This window comes from Ovis canadensis, chromosome 23 (genome assembly GCF_042477335.2).
Source record: "Ovis canadensis isolate MfBH-ARS-UI-01 breed Bighorn chromosome 23, ARS-UI_OviCan_v2, whole genome shotgun sequence".
Lineage (NCBI taxonomy): Eukaryota > Metazoa > Chordata > Mammalia > Artiodactyla > Bovidae > Ovis > Ovis canadensis.
The window spans coordinates 59,481,341-59,504,909 of NC_091267.1; the positions used below are offsets into that span (position 1 = coordinate 59,481,341).

The 23,569-nt window shown below is 42.8% G+C and overlaps 2 protein-coding genes across 2 annotated transcripts in view; both read right to left on the minus strand.

The window, feature by feature from the left end:
* PSTPIP2 (proline-serine-threonine phosphatase interacting protein 2) overlaps window positions 1-1,875 on the minus strand; it is a 96,276-nt gene extending 94,401 nt beyond the window's left edge. The window contains exon 1 of the mRNA XM_069568449.1: window positions 1,667-1,875. Coding sequence (XP_069424550.1) covers window positions 1,667-1,699 — 33 coding nt within the window. The 5' untranslated portion in view covers window positions 1,700-1,875. The remainder of the gene's footprint in view (window positions 1-1,666) is intronic.
* Window positions 1,876-11,651: 9,776 nt separating this feature from the next.
* On the minus strand, window positions 11,652-20,371 carry ATP5F1A (ATP synthase F1 subunit alpha). The gene is made up of 12 exons (XM_069568825.1): window positions 20,074-20,371; window positions 18,519-18,597; window positions 17,137-17,306; window positions 15,365-15,538; window positions 15,110-15,276; window positions 14,761-14,909; window positions 14,272-14,423; window positions 13,930-14,154; window positions 13,311-13,418; window positions 13,056-13,200; window positions 12,006-12,156; window positions 11,652-11,866 (listed from the first exon to the last, which is right to left on the minus strand). The coding sequence occupies exons 1-12, from the start codon at window positions 20,131-20,133 to the stop codon at window positions 11,785-11,787; spliced, it is 1,662 nt and encodes a 553-aa protein (XP_069424926.1). The 5' UTR covers window positions 20,134-20,371; the 3' UTR covers window positions 11,652-11,784.
* Between the last annotated feature and the right edge of the window lie 3,198 nt (window positions 20,372-23,569).

Sequence of the window (23,569 nt, forward strand, 5' to 3'; positions counted from 1 at the left end):
AGCTGGGGGGCTGCCTTCCTGTGGCCTGGGAGCCCTCTGAGGATGGAGGCCACAGCTCTCAACCCCATTTCATAGATCCACTGTACTCATTCGACAGCTATCTGCTGAGATCTCACTGGCAACAGCCCGTGCAAGGGGCAGTGGCACTGAAAGCCAGACAACAGCTGTCCACAAGGTGCTCACATGCTTGCAAGGCCCCCAACCTCAAAACCATAAAGGACAATAATTATGAAGGAATACAACATGCACTATCGGGCGCAATCAGGAAGGGCTTCCCTGAAGAGAAGACACTGGGCAGAGACCTGAAAACTGAATGCTACATATTGAGGGGAAGAAAAACAGGGCTCTCTGTGCTGTTTTTTTCCCACAGTGCCTGGCATGGGACCCTGAGATCCTTTATTCTACCCAAAGAATTCACAGGCCTCCTCCAGGGGCCAGCTCCAAGGCCATGCACCCTCTCTGTGAAGCTGCTTGTGGTGAGAGGACCATACCCCACAGGTGGGCAGTGCTCAAGGAGAACCCCAAAAACTCCAGGAAAAGGGACTTCTCAAGGCAGGGTCTAAACTGTGTCCCCCAGGTTACAGGACCAAGTTTTCTCTTTGTAGCACTGTCCATGGGGGAAAGGAACCTGCTAGGTGCTATGAGGCTAAACAGGGAGCCATCAGGGTTGCTTTCCTTTCGGCTTCCCTGATAGCTCAGTTGGTAAAGAATCCTCCTGCAATGCAGGAGACCCCAGTTCAATTCCTGGGTCAGGAAGATACTCTGGAGAAGAGATAGGCTACCCACTTCAGTATTGGGCTTCCCTTGTGGCTCAGCTGGTAAGGAAACCGCCTGCAAAGAGTCAGACAGAGGGAGCAACTTTCACTTCACATCCGGACTGCAGGTAAGGAGATGGGGCGGCTTGGCAGCAGTAGCTGTCTGGAGACAAGCTGACTTTCTGCTCCTGCCTTAAAAGGATGAGGGTGGCTCCTCCAAATGAGGGGGTACAGACTGTTGAGGGGCACCTGGGGAGAGAGAGGACGGGGGGAAGAGGACTGGACAGAGAAGAGGACTGAGCTGACGCCTCCTGGTTCGGCCCGTCCTCGGGCTCAGATGCCCCCACCAGCTCGCAGGATCTCACACACGCACCAGCCTCCCCCTGGATAGGGGGAGAGGGGGCAAAGGCTGGGAGGGGCTCAGGAAACGGGGCTACGAGACCGGCAAAGCTTCTGCTAGAGAACCCCGCTAATGTCTGGAGGCTCGGACAGGCTGTACATTTCCGCGGACCTGGAAAAGCCAAACAACCCGGCGAAGTTTACCGTACGTTCTCTGACCCACGTTACCCATCAAATCTGCTCACAGTGCAGCCTCCGGGACCACCCTGCGACTGTCCCAGGACGAGTGGCTCCTCCCTTTGGGTCTCGGTTTCCCCAGGTGTGAGATGAGAGGGGAATGTCCCAGCTATAAGGCTACACCTGTCTGCGGTGACCCGGGGCGCGGACGGCCGAGGGAAACCCTGCGAACCGGACCCCGGGGACCCGAGGACGCGCGGCGGGCTGGGGGCAGCGCAGAGAGGGGCCGGCGGCGGCCGGTCCGATCGGATTCTGCTCCGGACAGGGGCCCACGGCTCCCTTCGGGGCCCCCATCTCCAAAGCCGGGCGATGGGCTCCTCGCCTCGCTGACTTACCCAAAAGTTCCCCTTGAACAGTGAGCCTGTCATGGCTGGCTAGCGAGCAGCGAGGAGAACCAGAGCAGGCGCGCGGGGACGAGGACTGTCAGGACCTGCCAGCCCGGCCGCGCACCCGGAGCTAAGCCCCGCCCACGTCACCGCCCTCCCCGCCCCACACACCACCCATCTGCCCGCCCCGCCTGCCCCGAGCCTCACCGCCTGGCCCCGCCCCCGAGCCCAGCTCCGCCCCCGATCCCCGCCCCTCCTGCCCCGAGGCGCATCGCCCGGCCCCGGCCCCTACCCCAACCCCCGCTTCGCCCCCGGAGCCACGCCCCCTCTCTCCGGCCCCACCCCGCGTCCCCACCACGCCCCGCGCCCCCACCACTCCCCGCTCCCCGCACCCTTCGGCGGTCCTCAGCACCCAGCACCCCCAACTCCTGCCCGAGCCGCGTCCGGGGTCTGCCTGCACCCTGCACTCGTCCCGCGCGGAAGACAGAGGCGGCCCGCGGGTTAGACCCTGCGGCGTCAGGCGTCAGTTAACCCTACGTCCCTCTCCTTCGGGAGACCTTTAAAGATCGGAAGGAACCGATTCTGTCGCCTCCCTGAATTCGGTTCCGTTCCTGCCCACAGCTCCCTCCTCCCCTGACCCAGTTCCTGGCGGAGACAGCCAGGCTCTGCGCGCTGGTGGACTGAGCCCCCGTCGGATCCGAGGTGGTCGCGGGGACTGCGCGTGGCCTCCACTGACAACACTGACGGCCGCGTTAGGTGTGGACGCTTCAGCTCGTCAAGTGCGGGACCTCAGAGGCACCCGCCACAGGTAAGCATGTTTTAGTCCAAAAGTCATGGAAAGGTCATTGGCCCTTGACTCCGTGTCCCTCAGTGGGGTCCTTTCAAGGTGTCCAGAAACTCAGCTCCTCCCCAACCCTTCCGCATTCTTAGGATCCAGACCCAAGACCCTTCTCCACCAAATCCCTCCAGAAGTATGATGTCCCAGCGTCCTTCCTCTTCCTTCATTCTCCTAGTAGAACACCCTCGTAAACATAACCGAGGGCAAGTCAGACCCATCCCCGCTTTGCAGTGATAAGGCACTCTGAGACAAAGTACAGCCCTGCGCTACCTGCCCTGAACCAAAAACTGAGGCCCACAGAGGCTGACTGACGTGGCCAAGATCACAGGTATTTAAAGTATGAGGAGCTCGGTTACAGCTCTGCCCCTCTAAACAGAATCAGAGCCAAAGATAGAGGTCATTCCTGAGGCTGATCCACTCAAGGAGGGGAGGATGCAGGTCGAGAGCCATCCCCCAGCCTCAGACCTGGAGAGGCAAACTGTGCCTCTGAGCAGGTTCTAGCTTGGTACAGACACAGTGAAGATAGCAGCTGGGGTGATGTGAAGGGCAGCTGGAAGGTTTGCCCTCACCCACCCCAGTGATGGAATCCCACCAAGAGTCATCTGCAACAACAGAGATGGAGAGGTGGCCTTCAGCTGCATCCATTCATCAGGCTGTTCAACTCTTTGGAAAGCAGCGAGGTTAGAAGGAAAAAGGGAAGCCTGACAGCATCATCAGGGGCACCAGGAGGACAGGCTCAACAGAAGGAGGGGTAAGAAATAGTGCCAACAGAGGAAATATGCTGAAGTGCCACAGATAGCATCAAGGCTTTTCCTGAGAGTTTTGAATATTTTGGAACAAATATTTTAAATCAATTCTAATTGTTTAAATTTTCATTTTCAACATTTTGTTTAACCTCTCAGGGTACATTGTACTTGATTTTCGTGGCTCAGAGCCCACGAGGTCCCCTGAATTTTAACTCTCTTCCACCACCTGGTGGCAAGATTGGAAATTTCAAATGGTTGTCCACACAGAAAATATTCCTCATTCATTCCTAATTTATAAACCTCATCACCTCAACAGGTGTTGGGAATAAAAAGACAAGTAATATTTGTACTATATCCATGGGTCTTGCTTTGAATTGTTTTTACAGCAGAAGTGTGTTAGTCGCTCAGTCACGTCTGACTCTTTACAACCCTATGGACTGTAGCCCGCCAGGTTCCTCTGTCCATGGAGATTCTCCAGGCAAGAATACTAGAGAGGGTTGCAATTTCCTTCTCCAGGGGGTCCTCCCAACCCAGGGATCGAACCTGGGTCACCTGCATCACAGGCAAATTCTTTACTATCTGCACCACCAAGGATGCCCCCAAGGGTCTATAACAAATTTGGGATATTTTACTAATGAAGTTAAATAACACTACTACAGCCATAACACTACTACAGCCATAATACTACTCCAGGAAGATCCCTGGAGCAGGAAATAGCAAGCCACCCCCATATTCCTGCCTGGAGAATCTCATGGACAGAGGAGCCTAGCAGGCCACAGTCCATGGGGTTACAAAGAGTTGGACTACAGCAATTATGGAATAATGAATCAATACATTTAATATAAACCACAATTAACACATTTACTGTGTTAACAGTGGATAATTTAATGGCATTATTAAATTCAGTGGCATTATCTGAATTTAATGCATTAAATTAATGCCATTAATAGTGGCATTCATTATTATTAATTCAGTGGCATTATCTCTTTCAATAATATGCATTTGCATGGTTGGCAGGCAGATTATTAACCTCTGGATCACCAGGGAAGTCCTACATTTGCATTTTTAAGCTCGTACTGTACATATTTGAGTCTTGCTTTTGTAACGTAACAATATTTCATTAGTATTTTCTAAAATCCTTTAATACACCTTTCCTAACATAAAGTTTGATAGCACATGATGCTGGCTGAATGGACAGGACACTCTTTCATGAGAAAATTGAAAATCTCTGTGAAAAGAAATTCTGCCATACTGCCAAAATTTTTAATGCTCCCTTTTTTTTTTTTTTTTTGGCCACAAGTCTTGCAGTGAAAGCATTGAGTCCTAACCACTAGAGCGCCAAGGAATTTCCTAAGTGCTCCTATGTTTTGATCCAACAATTCCATGTTAGAGTTTATCCTCCAGATATCCTCATATGTGCAAAGTGAAATATGTATATAATTATTTATAGCAGCATGGTTATTCTGGCAAAAGATTTGAAAGAACTAAATGCCATCAGTGGAGGACTAGCTCAATAGATTGCAATACATCTATACAATTAAATCATATTCAAGCATTAAAAAAATGAGGACGCTCAGTGTTTTGATATGGAACAATCACCAGCTATAAAGCGGGGAAAAAACAAGATGCAAAACAAACTTCCGTTTGGGTAAGGAGGAAAAAGAATAGACACACATGTTTTAAATGTTCCTCTTATGCAGGGGTGAATGGGGCAGAGGGACATAGGAGGGAAGAAAACCTACTTTTCACTTCATGCTCTCTGGACCTCTGAGTTTATACAATATGAGTTTATTTCAAACCTCCCAAAAATTAAAAAGAAAAATCTTCAGTATCACTTTCTAACTTTTGCATAATTTCCCATCAAGTGGATATACCAATACTTTTTTAGCATTGTCTTAATGCTTTTAGAAATATCATTGTGATAAATATCACTGTGATAAATATCTTTTACATAAATTTTTATTAAAATTCCTCGTAATGCAATGTTCACAGAAGCACTGTTCACAATAGCCAAGACATGGAAACCTAAATGTCCAATGACAGATGAATGGATAAAGATGTGGTACATATATACAATGGAATACTACTCAGCCATAAATAAGAATGAAATAATGCCATTTTCAGCAATATGGATGCCACTAAGAGATTATCATACCAACTGAAGTCAGAAAGAAAAAGACAAGTATGATACCACTTATATGTGAAATCTAAAACAGGACACAAAAAAGCCTATCTATAAAACAGAAACAGACTCATGGACATAGAGAACAGACTAGTAGTTGTCAAGGGGGAGAGGTTTGGGGAGGGATGGAGTAGGAGGGTAGGGTTAGCAGATTTAAGCTATTATACTGGGATGGATAAACAACAAAGTCTTACCGAATACCACAGAAAACTATATTCAATATCCTATGATAAACCATAATGGAAAAGATTTTAAAAAAGAATGTGTGTGTGTGTGTGTGTGTGTGTGTGTGATATACACATATAATTGATTCACTTTGCTGTACTGCAGAAATTAACACAACACTGCAAATCAACTATACCTCAAAAAAGCTCCTCATAATCACAGGTTAAATAATATAAACATTTTTAAGGTTTTTGAAATTAAGCTGTCAAATTGTTCCACAAGAATTATAAAGGAAAGGGAGGCTTCCCCAGAAGGAATCAGGGACCTTTCCCTTGAAATAGGATAAATGGATGGTGAGTGGCAAAAATAACAAATGCCCACTAAAATCACTTTTCCTTTCACACTTTAAAAAATCAGTCTGCATTCCTCTTCCTCCTCTGCCAACTCGCCTTAGTTTTCTTTCTTGAAGCACTGCTGCTTTTCTCTGCTCTCCTCACAAAGCCATGTTTCCCCATCAGAATTAAGTCCCAAATGCCCCTTTGTGGCCGTTGAGACCTTCCCTACCCTGACCTTTCCCACTTCACTCCCTGGCTTCCTCCCCTGTCCCCACCCTAGGCCAGCCAGGCTTTTCTGCCACCCCAGCTGTGCTGCTCCTTTGCAGGCTGCCTGGGTGCAGCTCGTCTCTTTTCTCAAATTCTATCTCAGCACCACTTGCCCCACCTTCTCCAGCCCTTAGCCCTTGATGAAATATGACTTATATCCATGTTTTTTTCTCTAGTTTCTGTTCCTCGTGGATAGCTTACCTCCCCAAGAAGAATGCAAAGCCCCTCAAGATAAGGATGCTATTTTCTCATAGATTATACAATGATAGTACCCGACAGGGAATTCAATAAGCTCTCCCTGATCATTAACAGCAGTACTGGATTTCCTTGGTGACATGGAGGATAGGAATCCACCTGCCAATGCAGGGGACACGATCCCTAGTCCAGGAAGATTCCACATGCTATGGAGCAACTAAGCCCGTGTCCCACAAATACTGAAGCCTGTGAGCCTAGAGCCCCTGCTCCACAAGAGAAAGTACCTGTAGTGAGAAGCCCGCTCTTGGCAATGAAGAGTAGCCCCCACTTGCCACGACTAGAGAAAGCCTGTGCAAAGCAACAAGGACCCAGTGCAGCCAAAAATTAATTAAAAAAAAAACAACCAGCAGTCACTACCAATTTTTACCTCAGTTCCCATAGCCTGATCCCTCCCTTCCAGGAGACAGGGGCAAACCTGGCCAAGGAGCTAAAGCCAGGATCTGAGAAGCAGGACCTGGCCAAGCAGGGGACAGAGGGCAGCAGTAAGTCAATGTCAAAAGCAGAGAGGTTGGATTTCATCACTAAGATTAGAAGCTGAGTAGATTCATGAGTGGAGCAGAGGGTCAGAACAGGACATGAATAGTATACAAAGGGAAAACTTCCAGAAGGCTTCAGTACCCAGAGGCTAGCTGTCTGCAACAAAGCACAGATGAGTGTGGTCTGCCCTTTGCACTGTTGGGGCACAAGGCAGACCACCCCCAAAATATCCTCAGTGGGATGATTTTGAATTAGTAACTTAAGAAATTGCAAATCCAAGGACACTGTAACACCTGTCTCCCTGAAATCAGGAAATAAATCTCCCATTTGAAAGGTCCTCTCTGTGTACCAGGAGGTTGAAAGACATCCTTATCCCCAGAGATAGGAAATTCAGGGCCAAGAAGTCTGTATAAACAAAACTTGTTATGCTTCTTTTATTTACAACCCCAAATCCAAACTGTTTAGACTCACTTATTAAGCACCCATAGCCTAAGTTTATCCTGATAAACCCTCTCAAATTTATTGTCTAAAAAGCATAAAACTTACCTGCTTTAGCCACGTCTTATACCCATTTCTGAGACCTCCATGTGCATGAATTAAAATTTGTTACTTCTCTCATTAATCTGTCTGGTGTCAATTTTATCAGTAGGCCAGTCAAACGGAGTGTGAGCGGAAAATTCCCCCTTCTTCACATCTTTTAAGTTTAGAATTTTCTTGAGTGAGGTAAGGAACTCAGATGTGTTCCTGACTGAAGTAATTTAAAGACAGAAAAACTTTGATATTCACTGTTACATAAGACAACCTACTGTCTACAGGGCTTTTTTTTTTTTTTTTTTTTTTCAACAAAAGCCACCTTTTAAGACAGACAAGCTGAAGAACAGAAGAGGACTTCCCCGGTGGCCCAGTGGTTCAGAATCCACTTGCCAATGCAGGGGACACAGACTGATCCCTGGTCCAGGAATATTCCACATAGTGGGGCAACTAAGCCCAAGAACCACAACTACTGAAGCCTGTCTGTGCTACAACCCGTGCTGCGCAACAAGGGAAGCCATCACAATGAGAAGCCCAAGCACTACAACTAGAGTAGCCCTTGCTTAGCACAACTAAAGAAAGCCCGCAGTGCAGCAGCAAAGACCCAGTATGGCCAAAATAAAAGAGGAAATTTATGATACTTTTATCCCGTAAGAACTCATATCCAGTATGTACATAATGTACATGTATGGTGTGTGTGTGTATAAAACTTGTAAAATCAAAAAAATAAAAAATCAAGACTTTCTAGGGCTGGGGCAGGAAATAAGCTGAATTTGAACAAAATATATATATATATAATATTGGATTATAATTCAAAATACAAAATAACCATGAATTTATACTGACATAAGTAGGTAACTGAATATATAATATGTAAATCTTTTGTGCAGAATTTCAAATATAACTGAATCACTTTGTTGTACACCTAAATTAATACCAATATTATAAATCAACTGTAAGACAGAGGATGAGATGGTTGGATAGCATCACCGACTCAATGGACATGAGTTTGAGCAAACTCCGGGAGGTAAGTGAAGGACAGGGAAGCCTGGCATGCTGCAGTCCATGGAGTCACAGTCAGACACAACTAAGCAACTGAACAACATAAAACAAGTTTTCCTCTGGCCAAAAGCCAATTCATCCATGAACTCTTCCAGTTCTACCAGCAGCTATTTTATCTACTAAATTTGATGTGTGTTTCTGTGTAGTAACTGCACAATATTTACAGTCATTTAATGTCTTTTGTCCTCCCACCTTAACTCTAAATGTTAAATAACCTAAATGAAATGGCACTTGTCTTGCTCACTTTGCATGTTCTTTAGTATTAATCTCACAGCTGATGCTCAATAAACTAAGCACTATTTAAAATATGCCTATCTTAATGTTCCTGTAATCATAAATTATACCCTTGAAAGAGACTGAGAAGACTTCACTTTATTATCAACAGATTTTAAAAATCTGAAAGCCATAAAACCTCACATTTCAAAGGTCAAGTACCTTTTAAGACATTTACCACTCCTCTATAAGCTGTACAAAATACATTTTGACAGGCCATTTGGCTGCCACACAGGAAGGCCATTAGGCAAAGTATTCAGGCCTGCCTGTCCGTAAGATTCAGGCGCCCATGAGGTAACTTTGGTTTTAAAAAACTGCACTTGAGTCTCAGAATTTGTTGCTTCTGGTTCATTGCTGCAATTTTTTTTTTTGATGTATAACATAACTACATTTAACAACGTATTCCAATATCAAAGAGCAAAGTTCAGCAATGCAAACCACAATTATTCTTGCGCCAACCTAACATTACAATCACAAACAATGCATTATATATAAGCTATTCCTCTTTCAATATCACTGAGCCTACCCTGTGTTCTAACTAGAATATAGAACAGGCATTTGACAGCTCTAGTTTTCTTCCTATAAAGAAATAAATGGTTTCTGTTGGATCCTTCCCAATAGAGATTTCAGCAAGATATAAACAAAGCTTCTTAACGAGAAGGAGCTATAGCAAAGAACATTTCACATGGGAAGCTTCACATCGTCCTTCAGAGATTCCAGCATAGAATGACAGGTCTTCAGCAACCAGGGGATAAACCGCATCACTTCAAATTCCTTCCTAGCTCTAGGGTTTGTGAAAGTATCAGGCTATTTTGATAGTTTTAGGTTTCAGGTTACTGAAGTAACATGAATCTTTGCTCAGTCTTCACATAACACACCTCCATGGCACCAGTATAAATTCTATTAAACACTTCAAAAACTTGTAAGAGGCACAGGACTAAAACACAAAGCATACCTGGGAGCTGTTCCATACCTATCAGATGTGTGCAATCAGCTCCAGTTAAATAATGGCCTTTTGGGGGCTTGAGTTTAAACTGAGTTCAGGGGTGTTGGAACTTACAAACAGGTGATACTTGAATCACACAGGCAGAACTCTTCTTACCACTATGATGAACAACTATAGTTGTTCAGCGACTAAGTATACCTGAAAGATGGAAGGCAGGAAGAGGAGACAACAGATGAGATGGCCGGATGGCTTGCTCAATGGACATGAGCTTCAGCAACAGAATGAGCTGAACTTTAGGTAAATAAAATCAGGGAAAGGGCCACAACTCTTAATCCACATGATCAAAGACTTAAATGACTTTCCAAATTCATACAGCTTATGCACAGACTGGTCTACATGAGCAAACTCACACTCTTCACATGGCATACTTGATGTGTCTGTCTCATTACCACCAGACAAATTAAACAACTGTTTGGGGACTTCCTTAGCGGTGCAGTGTATCAGAATCCACCTGCCACTGCAAGGTACACAGGTTCCACCCCTGGGCCAGAAGAGTCCACATGCAGCAGAGGTGGGCCCATGCTCTGCAGTCCACCCACCTAGAGCCTGTGCAAGAGAAGTCCATGCACGGCAGCTAGAGAAAGCCCCAACCAAGCAACAAAGACCCAAGGCAGTCAAAAGTTTTTAAAAACTAGATCTTAAAATTTTCTGTCTACAGATTCTGAGAGGAAGGTAAAAATAAACATTTTGGCTTTCTTCAGCTGTCATATAAGCAAAATTTCTCTTTATCCCAAATCATAATCTACACTGTAATGATAAATACAGGTGTGTAGTGTGTCCACATGCAAAATTCTTAACTACTGGGTGAAATCAACAGATCACGTACATAATGTGAAAGTGGCACAATAAAAACTGCAACACACAATTGACAGAAGAAATAAAGTCAGCTGCTTTTAGAGGGCAGGAAGTTGGGGGTAGACAAACAGATTGCCATTTTCTTCAACAGCCCTGTCCTTGGCTCTGCCTATGGTACCGTTTTTGTTTCGGTATTGCTGTGAAGGGTTTGTTTTTTCTTGGTTGGGGGGGGAGGACAATCTATCACTGGACTACCAGGGAAGTCCCATGTGAAGGTATTTTTTAGATGATTAACACTTTAATAAAAAAGCATTAGACTTCGAGTGAAGTCCATTACTCTCCATAAGGGTGGGTCTCATTGCCATTGAAAAACCTGAGGTCTACTGTGGGAGAAGGAATTGTACCTCCAAATGGAACACTTCCCTAAGTCTCCAACCTGCCCACCTAACCTTTCAAATTTGCCAACACTATAATCTCTGTGAACAACTACACTTATGTTTCATTTCTCTGAAGAACTCTAATATGTGAATTAAGCTCTTAGGTGACAGCAGATCTTCACAACTCTTAACAGAAAATAGTTATCTCTGTGACTGTAAAGATTTCCTAAGACCAAACATGAAAACCTGATCACTTTATAATAAGAACTGCAGCGTACATAAGTTAAAGCAAAGATATTGACATGTTCACAATTTTATTCATTCTGATACCTACTTTCACAATTTTTGCCCTGATCGTTTATTCTTCACTTAGCATTTTATTTCTTTGAAAACCTTAGTTGCCCTATTTTATTTTACCGATTACAGTACCTCTTCATGCAGATCAGTCTTCTGGGCAGAGAAGCCAGTCAGGCTTTTCACGTTATCAAATATGAACTTTGCCTCTTATGGCCAGTTAGTGAATTTCTCTTTAATCAATCACAAAACACTCTGGGATCGTGCAAAGAATTCAGTCATAAATATTATGTAGGCCTGCTAACTTTAATAAAGTAAAAAAAGCTAGAAACATATTTACCAATTCCTCAAAGTAACCTCAGTTCTTTTAAAGAATCAAACTATACAAAACCACCAAGCAACATGGAACCTTTATTTTAATGTGATTACTGTACATCTGCAGTATTGGAGTAATCCTTTTACAAATGGAACTAGAAGAAACAATGACAAAACCAAACTGGCATTTGATGTGAATCCACAGGAGTTTAAGCTTCAAATCCAGCCAAGAAGTTTGTTACAATCTCTTTCAGCTTTGCATCTGCCTCTTCTGAGATCTTTCCATCGGTCCTATTTGAAAACAAAAGCAGATCAGTTGTGACCTGGGCAAAAATTCAATGACTAACCTAATTACAGAATACAAAAGAATTTTAACAAGACTTTTTATTTTAAAGCTTACAAGAAAAGTAGACATCAGTTGTGTTCATACCTGATTTTGCCCAACAGGGTTTGATGTTGGCTGATAACGTGCGACAAGAAAGCATTCTCAAATTTTGTGATCTTGCTGGGCTCCAGCTTGTCAAGATACCCCCTGACACCCGCATAGATAACAGCCACTTGCTCTTCAATAGCCATGGGAGCTGAAATGAAAGAAGTAAGTTGCTCAACAAATGCATGCCACTGTTCCCAGTTAGAGACTTATTTTTTTTCCACAAATTATTAACATGTCTCCATAGATCACGGAACTTCACAAGTAGAAATTCCATATTAGTACTCCTTCCCACCTCCTTGGAGAAACAGTTTTTTCCTTATTGGTAAGCCTTGAAGTACAATCTTTGCACTTATTCCATGAGCACTATACATCACCCAACAGGATTGTTTTGGGTATAAACAACTTGCTGAAATTTTATAGTAAGATATTTTTGGCTGCACCACATAGCTTGCGAGATCTTAGTTCCCCAACCAGGGATAGAAGCCAGGCCCTTGGCAGTGAGAATACAGAGGTCCTAACCATTGGACCACTGGGGAATTCCCAACACTAACATTCTTTGTTAGTTATTCTTTATTATTAGTTTATTAGTTATCTATTAGTTATCCCTTGTGGCTCAGCTGGTAAAGAATCTGCCTGCAATATGGGAGACCTGGGTTCAAATCCCTGGGTTGGGAAGATCCCCTGGAGAAGGGAAAGGCTACCCACTCCAGCATTATGGCCTGGCAAAGTCCATAGGGTCAAAGAGTCAGATATGAGTGAGCAAGCTTTACCTTCAACATTCTTTTAAATCTGCCAGATTCCACACATATATAGCCAAGGCAATGGTGGGGAGACATACAATCTACTATGTCTTAGTTTCCAAAAGAAAGGTATTATTAAAGCATTTCCATTGAAATAATGACTGTACTTTAATTAAAACAGGTATCAATCATATTCAAAAGGCAACATCTTTAATCAAAGGTAATGACACATACTACTGTTTGTAAGGAGCTTTGTGATAGTCCCAGGTCCTAACAGAGTAGGAACTTGACCAAATGTACAACTCACAATACTGTCCTTGCTTGAGCAACTCAGTCAAACGCACACCACGACTTAAGAGTTGTTGAGTGGCAGCATCAAGGTCAGAACCGAACTGGGCAAAAGCAGCAACCTCACGATACTGAGCCAACTCCAGTTTCATGGTACCTGCCACCTGAAACATAGAAAGGGTTAACTCAAACAATACGAAAATACTTCAGTGACACAGACCACCATACAAATACATTTTTATTTTTAACCTAATGACAAAGTAATACAAATTACCTGTTTCATGGCCCTGGTTTGGGCAGCAGATCCAACACGGGACACAGACAAACCAACATTAATGGCAGGGCGGATACCTTTGTAGAACAATTCTGTTTCCAAGAAGATCTACAATGTAAGGAAAATTCAGAGGCATATCAGCAAGCTTAAAGAAATCAATTATTTTCACAATTAAGTCACTATAGCAAAAACTGAAACCCCAAAACTGAAGAATGCTAAATGGCTTCTTATCCTAAAGAGCTCCTCAAATCTTTCACAACTCAAAATCGTCCTGTATATTCCACTGCTGAGATGAGGAGGTGAGATGCAAAAAAATTAGGTACCATATTTACATTAAAACTTAAACTGGTGAGGTGATGTGATCTCTCTAGGATTTGCTTCAAAATTGCACACAAAAGAGAACCGTGGGGAAAAAGAAAGCAAGAATGAAGTATACTATACCATCAATACATAAATAGGTGGAATATGTGGGGTTTCATTATACTATTCTCTTTACAATTGAGGTTTTTCCATAATGAAAAGTAAAAGGAATTTAACAAATTAGTTCAAAACTACCAGTCTCAATTGCTGCCTTGAAATCACCAAAGTTTTCACACTTATTTCATCATAAAAATAATACCTGTCCATCAGTGATGGAAATGACATTTGTTGGAATGTAAGCAGACACATCACCAGCTTGCGTTTCGATGACTGGTAGAGCAGTCAAGGAGCCACCACCAAAAGCATCATTCATTTTAGCTGCTCTCTCCAGGAGTCGGGAGTGCAGGTAGAATACATCACCAGGATAGGCCTCACGACCCGGGGGTCGGCGGAGCAGCAGAGACATCTGACGATAAGCAACCGCCTACAGTATAGAAAAGTGCTCACCTATTAGACAGGAGCCACATTTGTCAACTACCACATACAAACATATAAACACATACAAACATATAAACACGTCTAAAAGTACATTTCTTTTGACCTGTTTGGATAAGTCGTCATAAATGATCAAAGCATGTTTGCCATTATCCCTAAAATATTCTCCCATTGAACACCCAGAATAAGGAGCCAGGTACTGAAGTGGGGCAGCATCTGAAGCAGTAGCTGAAACCACAATGGTGTACTTCATGGCATCTGAGAAGAAAATAAACATTAAGTTGTACACGATTATTAATACTGTGATTTTAAATTAAACGCTACTAAAATAAAAATTAAGCACTTTACTTCTGTCATTACTATTAAGATTACCCAGTCTAATAGCTTCTACTTTAAAGAAACTAACAAAACCTTAAGTTACTGCTCCTTTATACTACTGATGTAGTGTTTTACTTACTACTTTTGTACTGACTTGTATTAGTAGAAATTTGAATTCATTAGGGAGTAATTAAAATCAGACTTCATTATAATCATAAGCTAGTCTAAGATTTGCAGCACCCCAGATAACTGCAATGAGACTGAAATTCCTTAATACCTGCATCTGTAAGTCTCTTCACCAACTGGGCAACAGTGGATCTCTTTTGACCAATAGCAACATAGATACAGTACAGCTTCTTCTTTTCATCAGTTCCATCATTGAATCGTTTCTGGTTAATGATTGTGTCAATAGCAATTGACGTTTTGCTGTAAGAAAAAAGAAACATAAACCTTACTAAGTACTTCAAAGTACTCCCCAACTTAAATTCCACTACAAGTTACTCTCATATTACAGTCTACTCTCGTCATATAGCCGAAGTATTAATATCTACCATTCCAAGTCTAAAGGTAATCTTTCAATAGAGCATGTTTTAGTTAGAACTTTTAACAAGCTGTTAAGTCTTTACCCAGTCTGTCGGTCACCAATAATCAGCTCACGCTGACCACGGCCAATCGGCACCAAGCTATCCACAGCCTTAATGCCAGTTTGCATTGGTTCCCGCACAGAAATTCGAGGAATGATCCCAGGGGCTTTCAAGCCAACTCGTCTTCGGGCCTTGGAACCAATTGGACCCTGTTAAACAATAAGAAGAAATCCCAGAACAATCAATTTGGCTCTTTGTTTTGAAGCTACAACCAAATCCAATAAATGTTAAACCTACCTTTCCATCAATGGCATTACCAAGGGCATCGACTACACGACCCAGCAGCTCCTCGCCGACTGGAACATCTACAATAGCCCCAGTTCTCTTCACAATATCTCCTTCCTTAATAAGTTTATCATTTCCAAACACGACAACACCAACATTGTCAGGCTCCAAGTTCAGAGACATACCCTATACAAAAGACATAAATGAACATCCATGAAGCCAGAGTGGCACTTCTTCCCATACACCTACACTACATGTGAAAATGGAAGGGGGAGCAATACCAACTTTTCAGATCTGGTTCACTTCTATTTTTCCACCAATCTTCGATAAACACTTGTCAAGTTCCCTCGAATAATCAGAGTTTAAAATTATAAGCCAAACATGCACCTTACCACATCCTCTAAAAACTAAAACAAGCAAAGAAATTGAACTGCTTAAGCTTCTTCCACTGCATTTCCTTTGACTGCAGTTTTTGAATGGGGTGACCAGTATGAAGTAAAGTGTCAGGGTCAACTAGGAAGACACACTTGATTTACATCTGTGAGAACTCATAAACAATCTTTTTTAAAGATTATCTAGTAAGAACCTATATCCATCAAATCAGTAAAAAGTGAAATTAAAAGCTACCTAATCAAGAACGAATCTGTTCAACAGAACAGTGCTGGGTCATCTCATCATATTTCAAAATGGTAAGATTTTAGGTCCCTAGCTCATACATAATCAATGCAAAAAGGCTAGTCCAGGAACTGAATCTGATCAATAAATAAAGCTCTCAAGAATTACAGAGTAAATATAGAGGAGTACCATGGAATACCACTGCAAGTACAAAACCTTTAGTCTAAATCTCTAATGTTCAACAGAGTAGCCACTAACATCATATGGCTATTTAAAATTCAAATTAGTAATTGCCCTGTTACCCAAGTCAGAGAAACTTCAGTAGTTACCATATCCATATCTATAAAACATTTCCATCATGGCAAAAGTTATTTCAGACAGTATCAGTCTGGACTCCTAGATCTTTAAAAGTTAAATGAAAATGAGTTCCTCTATTTCAGCCTAACCTTTCAAAGATACACACGATAGATGAAAGGGTAAATTTTTAGCCAAGGTCTGAGAGCTACTGATAAAACATTTGGCTCCATAATTAGTCTTTCACACCAACAGGTTCTTTTTCCATACTGGACACCAGCAAGAGAACCAAGACGATCCTCCCCCATGTATGTGATTAGTGGGTAATTCTACTGCCCCTGGTCCACCTGGGTATCATAACTCTGCTTTTGTCAAGAGAACCCATGACTCCAACAACTCTGACTTCTCATCTTACTGGCCAACTACGATAATCTAATAGGAAAAAGCACACTTCTATTATTAGTGCTTTGATAGCTATACCACTAGCTCACATCTCAACAACAGGTCTACTACAAAAAATACAGTCAGTGACTTCCAACTTTCTGCCAAAAATGAATTTAACTAATCAAATGCTTTTGTATAGAATGATCTTAACAGCTACGAACAGACTTGAGCTTTTCAGTCTGGTTGAAGATTTACCCAATTTTATATTTCAGTGCTAATGGTTACAACTTATGCATAAATCAGTCCAGAGGGTAAAAGTTTGGTTAACAAAAAAATTTATTCTCTTCACAATCTATAGTAATGACAAACACAAAATCACTGAAGCAGATTCGAATTCAAAGTTTTAAAAAAAAAGTGACACAATCTCTGAATTACTAAATAACGGAGGAAACACCAATGCTAAAACTATAAAATCTCATTTTACAATTTACCTTTAAACCTGAAGAAAACTCTACCATTTCTTCTGCTTGAACATTTCTTAGCCCATGTACCCGGGCAATACCATCACCAATACTTAAAACACGCCCAGTCTCTTCAAGGTCAACAGAGGTATCAGCTCCAAGAATACGCTCTTCAAGAATAGAGGACACCTCAGCAGTGCCTATTAAGAGAGGACAATTTCATTACAAAAAACAGCCTGGTCCAAAGATCTTTTCAAAATTCATTTCCCCAACAACATATAAACTATTGTTGTGATCATAATAATCAAATTGTATTCTAAAATTAACATTCTTTAAAAAAAGCTTGATACCTACCACTATGAAAACGAATCCAAGTGACTGAGAGAAAACTTCACGAGACAAACATAAACCAGGTAAGGAGCTAATCAAATTAAGCAATATCCCTAAAATAGATATTTTCTATTTCCTAATTTTTTGGTTTAATCTCTTAAGAAATCTGAAACTTGAATTTTTTGGCTAAATTCTATAAAAAGTTTATCTTAAAAGGCAACCGCTTAGGAATTCCCTGGCAGTCCACTGGCTAGGACTCCGTGTTTTCAGTGCCAAAGGCCCAGGCTCAATCCCTGCTGGGGGAAGTAAGATCTCACAAGTCACTCAGCCAAAAACAAAAACACCCCAACTGTTTAACAAAATATAAGTACTGACAGCCCCTGCATTTTGAAAGTTCATTTATGTCACCTCACTTTGACAAAAAAAGGGTAATTTCTTCTTCAAACTTTAATCATTTCAGCCAAGGAAAAAATTCATTAGAACGCCCACTTTCAAATAGTGATGAAAAGCTGTTATTTCTCCCTTTCAAGGGAAGCATGTATTATATTCCTCATCTTGGCATACAGATGATACCGAACTGTATTTCAAAAGCCCTAATGCACATCTCAAAAAAATTTCCCAACCTACAGAATCTTTAGTGTACCTCCTCCTTTCTCTATTGCATTTACAATGTGCAAATTCAGACTGCCAGGTATAGGTTACCAGTTCCTGTTTTTGAAACACATCGTCTTTTCCCAATGTCTATTAGGAAAGGGTTCATAGGTCAGAAAGGAGCCTACCACCTGACATATACTGATATGGACCAAGAAGTATTCATTACGACAAAAAAGAACCTGTGCTCCCATCAAGAGAAATAAATAATTACAGTTCATTTCACTAGAAGGGAACCTACCAAAATAGAGCTAAACAGCATATTATGGGTTCAGAATCTAAACTTCCACAGTAACTAAAATTGAGAGAAAAAAAATTCACTAATGGAAAAAAATCCAAAAAATATTCCCAGCAAGTATGTAACCTACCTAACATTTATCATTTAGTAACAAGATAGTAAGTGTGGTCCAGACACAGAAATGATGACTTACCGGTTTTCTGAAGACGAGAGTTAGAGGCATGCAGGTTCCTTGCAGCAATGAAGGATGATCCCAAAGCATTTTTGGAGACCTAGTGCCAGAAATTTTCTTTAAAAATCTGATTTTTAAAAAAAGCCTTTATAAAATTTGCAAGCTTAAACAAATGCAGGCTTGGTATGATCAAATTATCAGCACAAATATTAATCACGTGAAAAAGCATTTATCGATATACATGAAAATTTGTTAATGAAGTTCCTGGTACACTGTAATTACACTAAAAAGCAACTGCTAACAAAGTATCTTTCCTTTTAAAGGCACCAGATAAATATTATTTTGACTTTAAATGTATTTCAATTGAGTTGTGGAAATCCTCAATTTTATAAACTGCTTCCTAAAAGGGGCAAACCTCAATAGATTTTCTATTCTAATCTTAAAAAGCCTCTAAATATTGAGTTTGGTTAGAAACTAAGAGATATGGCAATATGCATTTTGTTTTCAAAAAAACTCCCTTTAACAAATCCTGCAGGAATCCGGACCCTCCTTCTACAACTGTGCTTGGTCAAGGCATATTCTGAAGGCATTCCCTTCTACAGGACTAGGATGAATGTCCTTGAGTACTTCTTTTTTGTTTTTGTTAATAGAAATCCAAGATGTTATCAGCGGTTGTGTTAGGGCAGTAAATGGCCAACGAATTTATTTAGCTTTTCAAACTGAGATTACTCTGAAGATGAAAACACAAGTAAATGTCAAAGCGTTTACATAACCTTTAGGGGTTATGTCCTTAACTTCAAGGGATTTAAGTAATGAAGGGCACTGACCTTGAAGAGATTCTCCCAAACTATGTTCTATTTTACTTGAGTTTTCAATCACTAACATTCCTCAAGGATGAAATCTTAAAACAAGTCAAAGCACCAGCAACGAAAGTCTGCCCAGTGAGACAGTTTGGAAGCCAGCTCCTCCGCTGTCAGGGTGGCGCCCGCACTGAAAGGCGTATTTGCACCTGTACGGTGTTTTCACGATCGTTTCGCTATTCGGCACTAAGAGATCGCATATAGAAGCATTAAGAAAGGCACCTTCATTTATTGCTTTTCTCTGAACCGACCTCGGGAGGAGGTGAAATGCCGGGGCCTGCTGACCTTCACGCGATGCTCCCTACCTTGCTTCAACCCGGGCTGACAACAGTGCTCTGACCTTCAGCGAGGAAGGCCGCGGAGTCAGTGGGACCCAGGTTCCCCGTTTCGGAGCAGGCCTCGGGAAACTAGCGCCCCAGCCCTGACCTTCATCCAAGGCCCCTCTGCGGCCTCTCGGACGAAGACTGGAATCGTCCCGGGGTGCCATCTCCAGACAGCACGAAGGTCACTGTCCCCTGCAGCACCCGGCACCCTCCGGCACCGGGCGAGCAAAAGAGCCCTTCGCCGACAGCCCAGGCCAGGCCGAGCGGCCAGCGGGGCAAGATGGCGCCGCCCGCCACAGCCCCTCACCCTCCGCACAGAAAGAGAGCCCGAGCCGGTGCAATCGCCCCCCGCAGCTGACTGGACCCTCCCTCCAGCCAGCCTCCCGAGCTCACCAGCCCGGCTCGCCGAGGGAGGGCGCGGGCCACGGCCGCGGCGACGCGCACGGACAGCATCTTTGCAGCTCCTCCTCAGGTGCTTCCTCCGCAGCCGCAGCCTCGAGACTGACTGGGACAAAATGGCCGAGCTGCGGGGAAGGTCAAAGCAGTCAGCCCACGTGACCCGGATGTACCGCCCCTCGCTTCACCCCCGGACGCGAATCTGCCAGGGTGGGGGTGGGGGGTTAATTACTTTCTTCCTTTAAGTATAATTTTTAGATTTTGAACCTCCAAATGACTGATTAGACGTTTGCCAGCTTCGACCCAGGCACTGGTTACATATTTACTTTTATCTTTCTCATCGACCTTGTGGTTGCGTTGGGCGACCACATGGTTATAGCGGAACTGGCTGAGAAGCAGTTTCCAGGTCGCATCCTGGTAGAAAAACGATGCTGCCGTCACCTTGTCTTGGGGCGCAGCTGGCTAGTTTGACCATCAGGGAGGTTGACTGTGGCGGGTCCCGAAGATACAGCTATTAAACCTTGGTGATGTGGGTGCAATAGTTACTCCTCTTGGGCGTGTAGGGAGCAGAGCATTTCCTGCTGTGAGAATTAACGCAGATTAATACCGCACAATTGCACTCATCTCACACGCTAGTAAAGTAATGCTCAAAATTCTCCAAGCCAGACTTCAGCAGTACGTGAACCGTGAACTTCCAGATGTTAAAGCTGGTTTTAGAAAAGGCAGAGGAACCAGAGATCAAATTGCCAATACCGCTGGATCATTGAAAAAGCAAGAGTTCCAGAAAAACATCTATTTCTGCTTTTTTGACTAAGCCAAAGCCTTTGACTGTGTGGACCACAATAAACTGTGGAAAATTCTGAAAGAGATGGGAATACCAGACCACCTGACCTGCCTCTTGAGAAACCTATATGCAGGTCAGGAAGCAACAGTTAGACCTGGACATGGAACAACAGACTGGTTCCAAATAGGAAAAGGAGTGCATCAAGGCTGCATATTGTCACCTTGGTTATTTAACTTATATGCAGAGTACATCATGTGAAATACTGGGCTGGATGAAGCACAAGCTGGAATCAAGATTGCCGGGAGAAATATCAATAACCTCAGATATGCAGATGACACCACCCTTATGGCAGAAAGTGAAGAGGAACTAAAACACCTCTTGATGAAAGTGAAAGAGGAAAGTGAAAAAGTTGGCTTAAAGCTCAACATTCAGAAAACGAAGGTCATGGCATCTGGTCCCATCACTTCATGGCAAATAGATGGGGAAACAGTGGAAACAGTGTCAGACTTTATTTTGGGGGGGCTCCAAAATCACTGCAGGTGGTGACTGCAGCCATGAAATTAAAAGACGCTTACTCCTTGGAAGGAAAGTTATGACCAACCTAGACAGCATATTAAAAAGCAGAGATATTACTTTGTCAACAAAGGTCCGTCTAGTCAAGGCTATGGTTTGCCCAGTGGTCACATATGGATGTGAGAGTTGGACTGTGAAGAAAGCTGAGTGCCGAAGAATTGATGCTTTTGAACTGTGGTGTTGGAGAAGACTCTTGAGAATCCCTTGGACTGCAAGGAGATCCAACCAGTCCATTCTGAAGGAGATCAGTCCTGGGATTTCTTTGGAAGGAATGATGCTAAAGCTGAAACTCCAGTACTTTGGCTACCTCGTGCGAAGTGTTGACTCAATGGAAAAGACTGATGCTGGGAGGGATTGGGGGCAAGAAGAGAAGGAGATGACAGAGGATGAGATGGCTGGAAGGCATCACCAACTCGATGGACGTGAGTTTGAGTGAACTCCAGGAGTTGGTGACGGACAGGGAGGCCTGGCATGCTGCAATTCATGGGGTCGCAAAGAGTTGTACGTGACTGAGCGACTGAACTGAACTGAACTGAATCTTCAGATCTCTTGCCACACCCCCAGAGACTGAGTCAAACACTGGGGGCAAGCTGAACGTTTGAAAAGCACCCTCACTGTGATAAGCACTCAAATTGAAGAATCATAGTTCTTTTAGATTCGATCTGAAAGAATTATGCCTGCCAATTAGGGCAATGTTTAACATTAAAATGTTTAACAAGGAAAAATTTGAATAGAGTGGTTGCTAGTCCTGGGAAGAATGGTCCAGAATCACTCCAGAGTGAGCTAGGGCTCAATTTTTCCTTTAAAAGTAGCTATTTTCATGATAGTATAGACACTACTTTTTCATTTGAAGTAAAATGGCTATGATGAAAATAACTTTCTATACCTACTTGATGAAATCAGGGCAGGACTTTTGCTCCCCCCAAGGAGACTGTGTGTGTGTGTGTGTGTGTGTGTGTGTGTGTGTGTGTGTGTGAAGAGAGAGAGAGAGAGAGATACTGAGATAATTGTGAAATGTGCAGAATTTGGGTTGGGAAGGAAAATGTTAGGTATTTTGTGATGCTTGTTCAGTCCTAACAGACTGCAACCCCATGGCCTGTATCCCACCAGGCTCCTCTGTCCGTGGAATTTTTCCAAGCAAGAATACTGGAATGGGTTGTCATTTCCTCCTCCAGGGTGTCTTCCCAACCTGGGAATCTTCCCGACCCAGGGATCTTCCCAACCCAGGGATCAAACCCCGTGTCTTTTGCGTCTCCTGCATTGGCAGGTGGATTTTTTTTTTTTTTAACCACTGTGCCATTTTATGGCATTTTATGATAGTGGAGAGTATTTACATTAACTTTACTTGTAACTGTTTTGAGAAGGATCTTATAGCTTCATTCACCAAATTCTGGCTTATACCCCAAATCTTAATTTGGGTTGGGCATATGAATATCTGGGTTAAAAACAGTCATGTCCTAAAACAGTTCGCAAAACACCCATCCCTTTATCTAATATCCTACTTCGTTTTCAAGGTGAGCCTTGAGTAAATATGACAGTCCTCCTGGGAATTAGGGGTAAGAATAGGTAAAATTTGGGTTTGTAAAAATAAAGTTCAAGGATATTTTGTAAAATTTGTAGTGATGAAAATGGAAAAAGGGCATAAAGATAACTTCCCTACCCTTATCTGGAATTTAGTAAATGAGCAGATACATATATGACTGAAACAAAAAAGAAAAAAAATAAGAAAGCCACACAATATGATATAGGCTACTTACTAAAATTTCATCGAAAAGTTTAATCATTTAAAATATGCATATTACTTAAGAGGAAGATATTTGGTGCTAGGTGATTCACAATTTGATATTGAAACCTGTCACAGAAAGACTGAAAGCAAAAGGAGAAGGGGGCAGCAGAGGGTAAGATGGTTAGATAGCATCACTGACTCAATGCACACAGTTTGAGCAAACTCCAGGAAATAGTGAAGGACAGGGTAGCCTGGGGTGCTGCAGTCCATGGGGTCGCAAAGAGTAAGACACAGCTCAGCGACTGAACACCACCGCCACCACAGAAAGTTGAGTACATGGCCTATTTTTCCTAATGTGATAGTATACTACAGGAGGTTGTGCACAGCAGTATGGTGTGACCTGAGGAGGC

Excerpts from the sequence above, each read along its gene's own strand:
- ATP5F1A (XM_069568825.1), bottom strand. The coding sequence starts at position 20,133 with ATGCTGTCCGTGCGCGTCGCCGCGGCCGTGGCCCGCGCCCTCCCTCGG. Across the intron at positions 15,539-17,136 it reads AGTTTTCTTCAGGTTTAAAG|GGTATGTCTCTGAACTTGGA; the intron begins GTAAATTGTAAA and ends TCTTTTGTATAG. Across the intron at positions 14,910-15,109 it reads ATTGGTGACCGACAGACTGG|CAAAACGTCAATTGCTATTG; the intron begins GTAAAGACTTAA and ends TTTTTCTTACAG.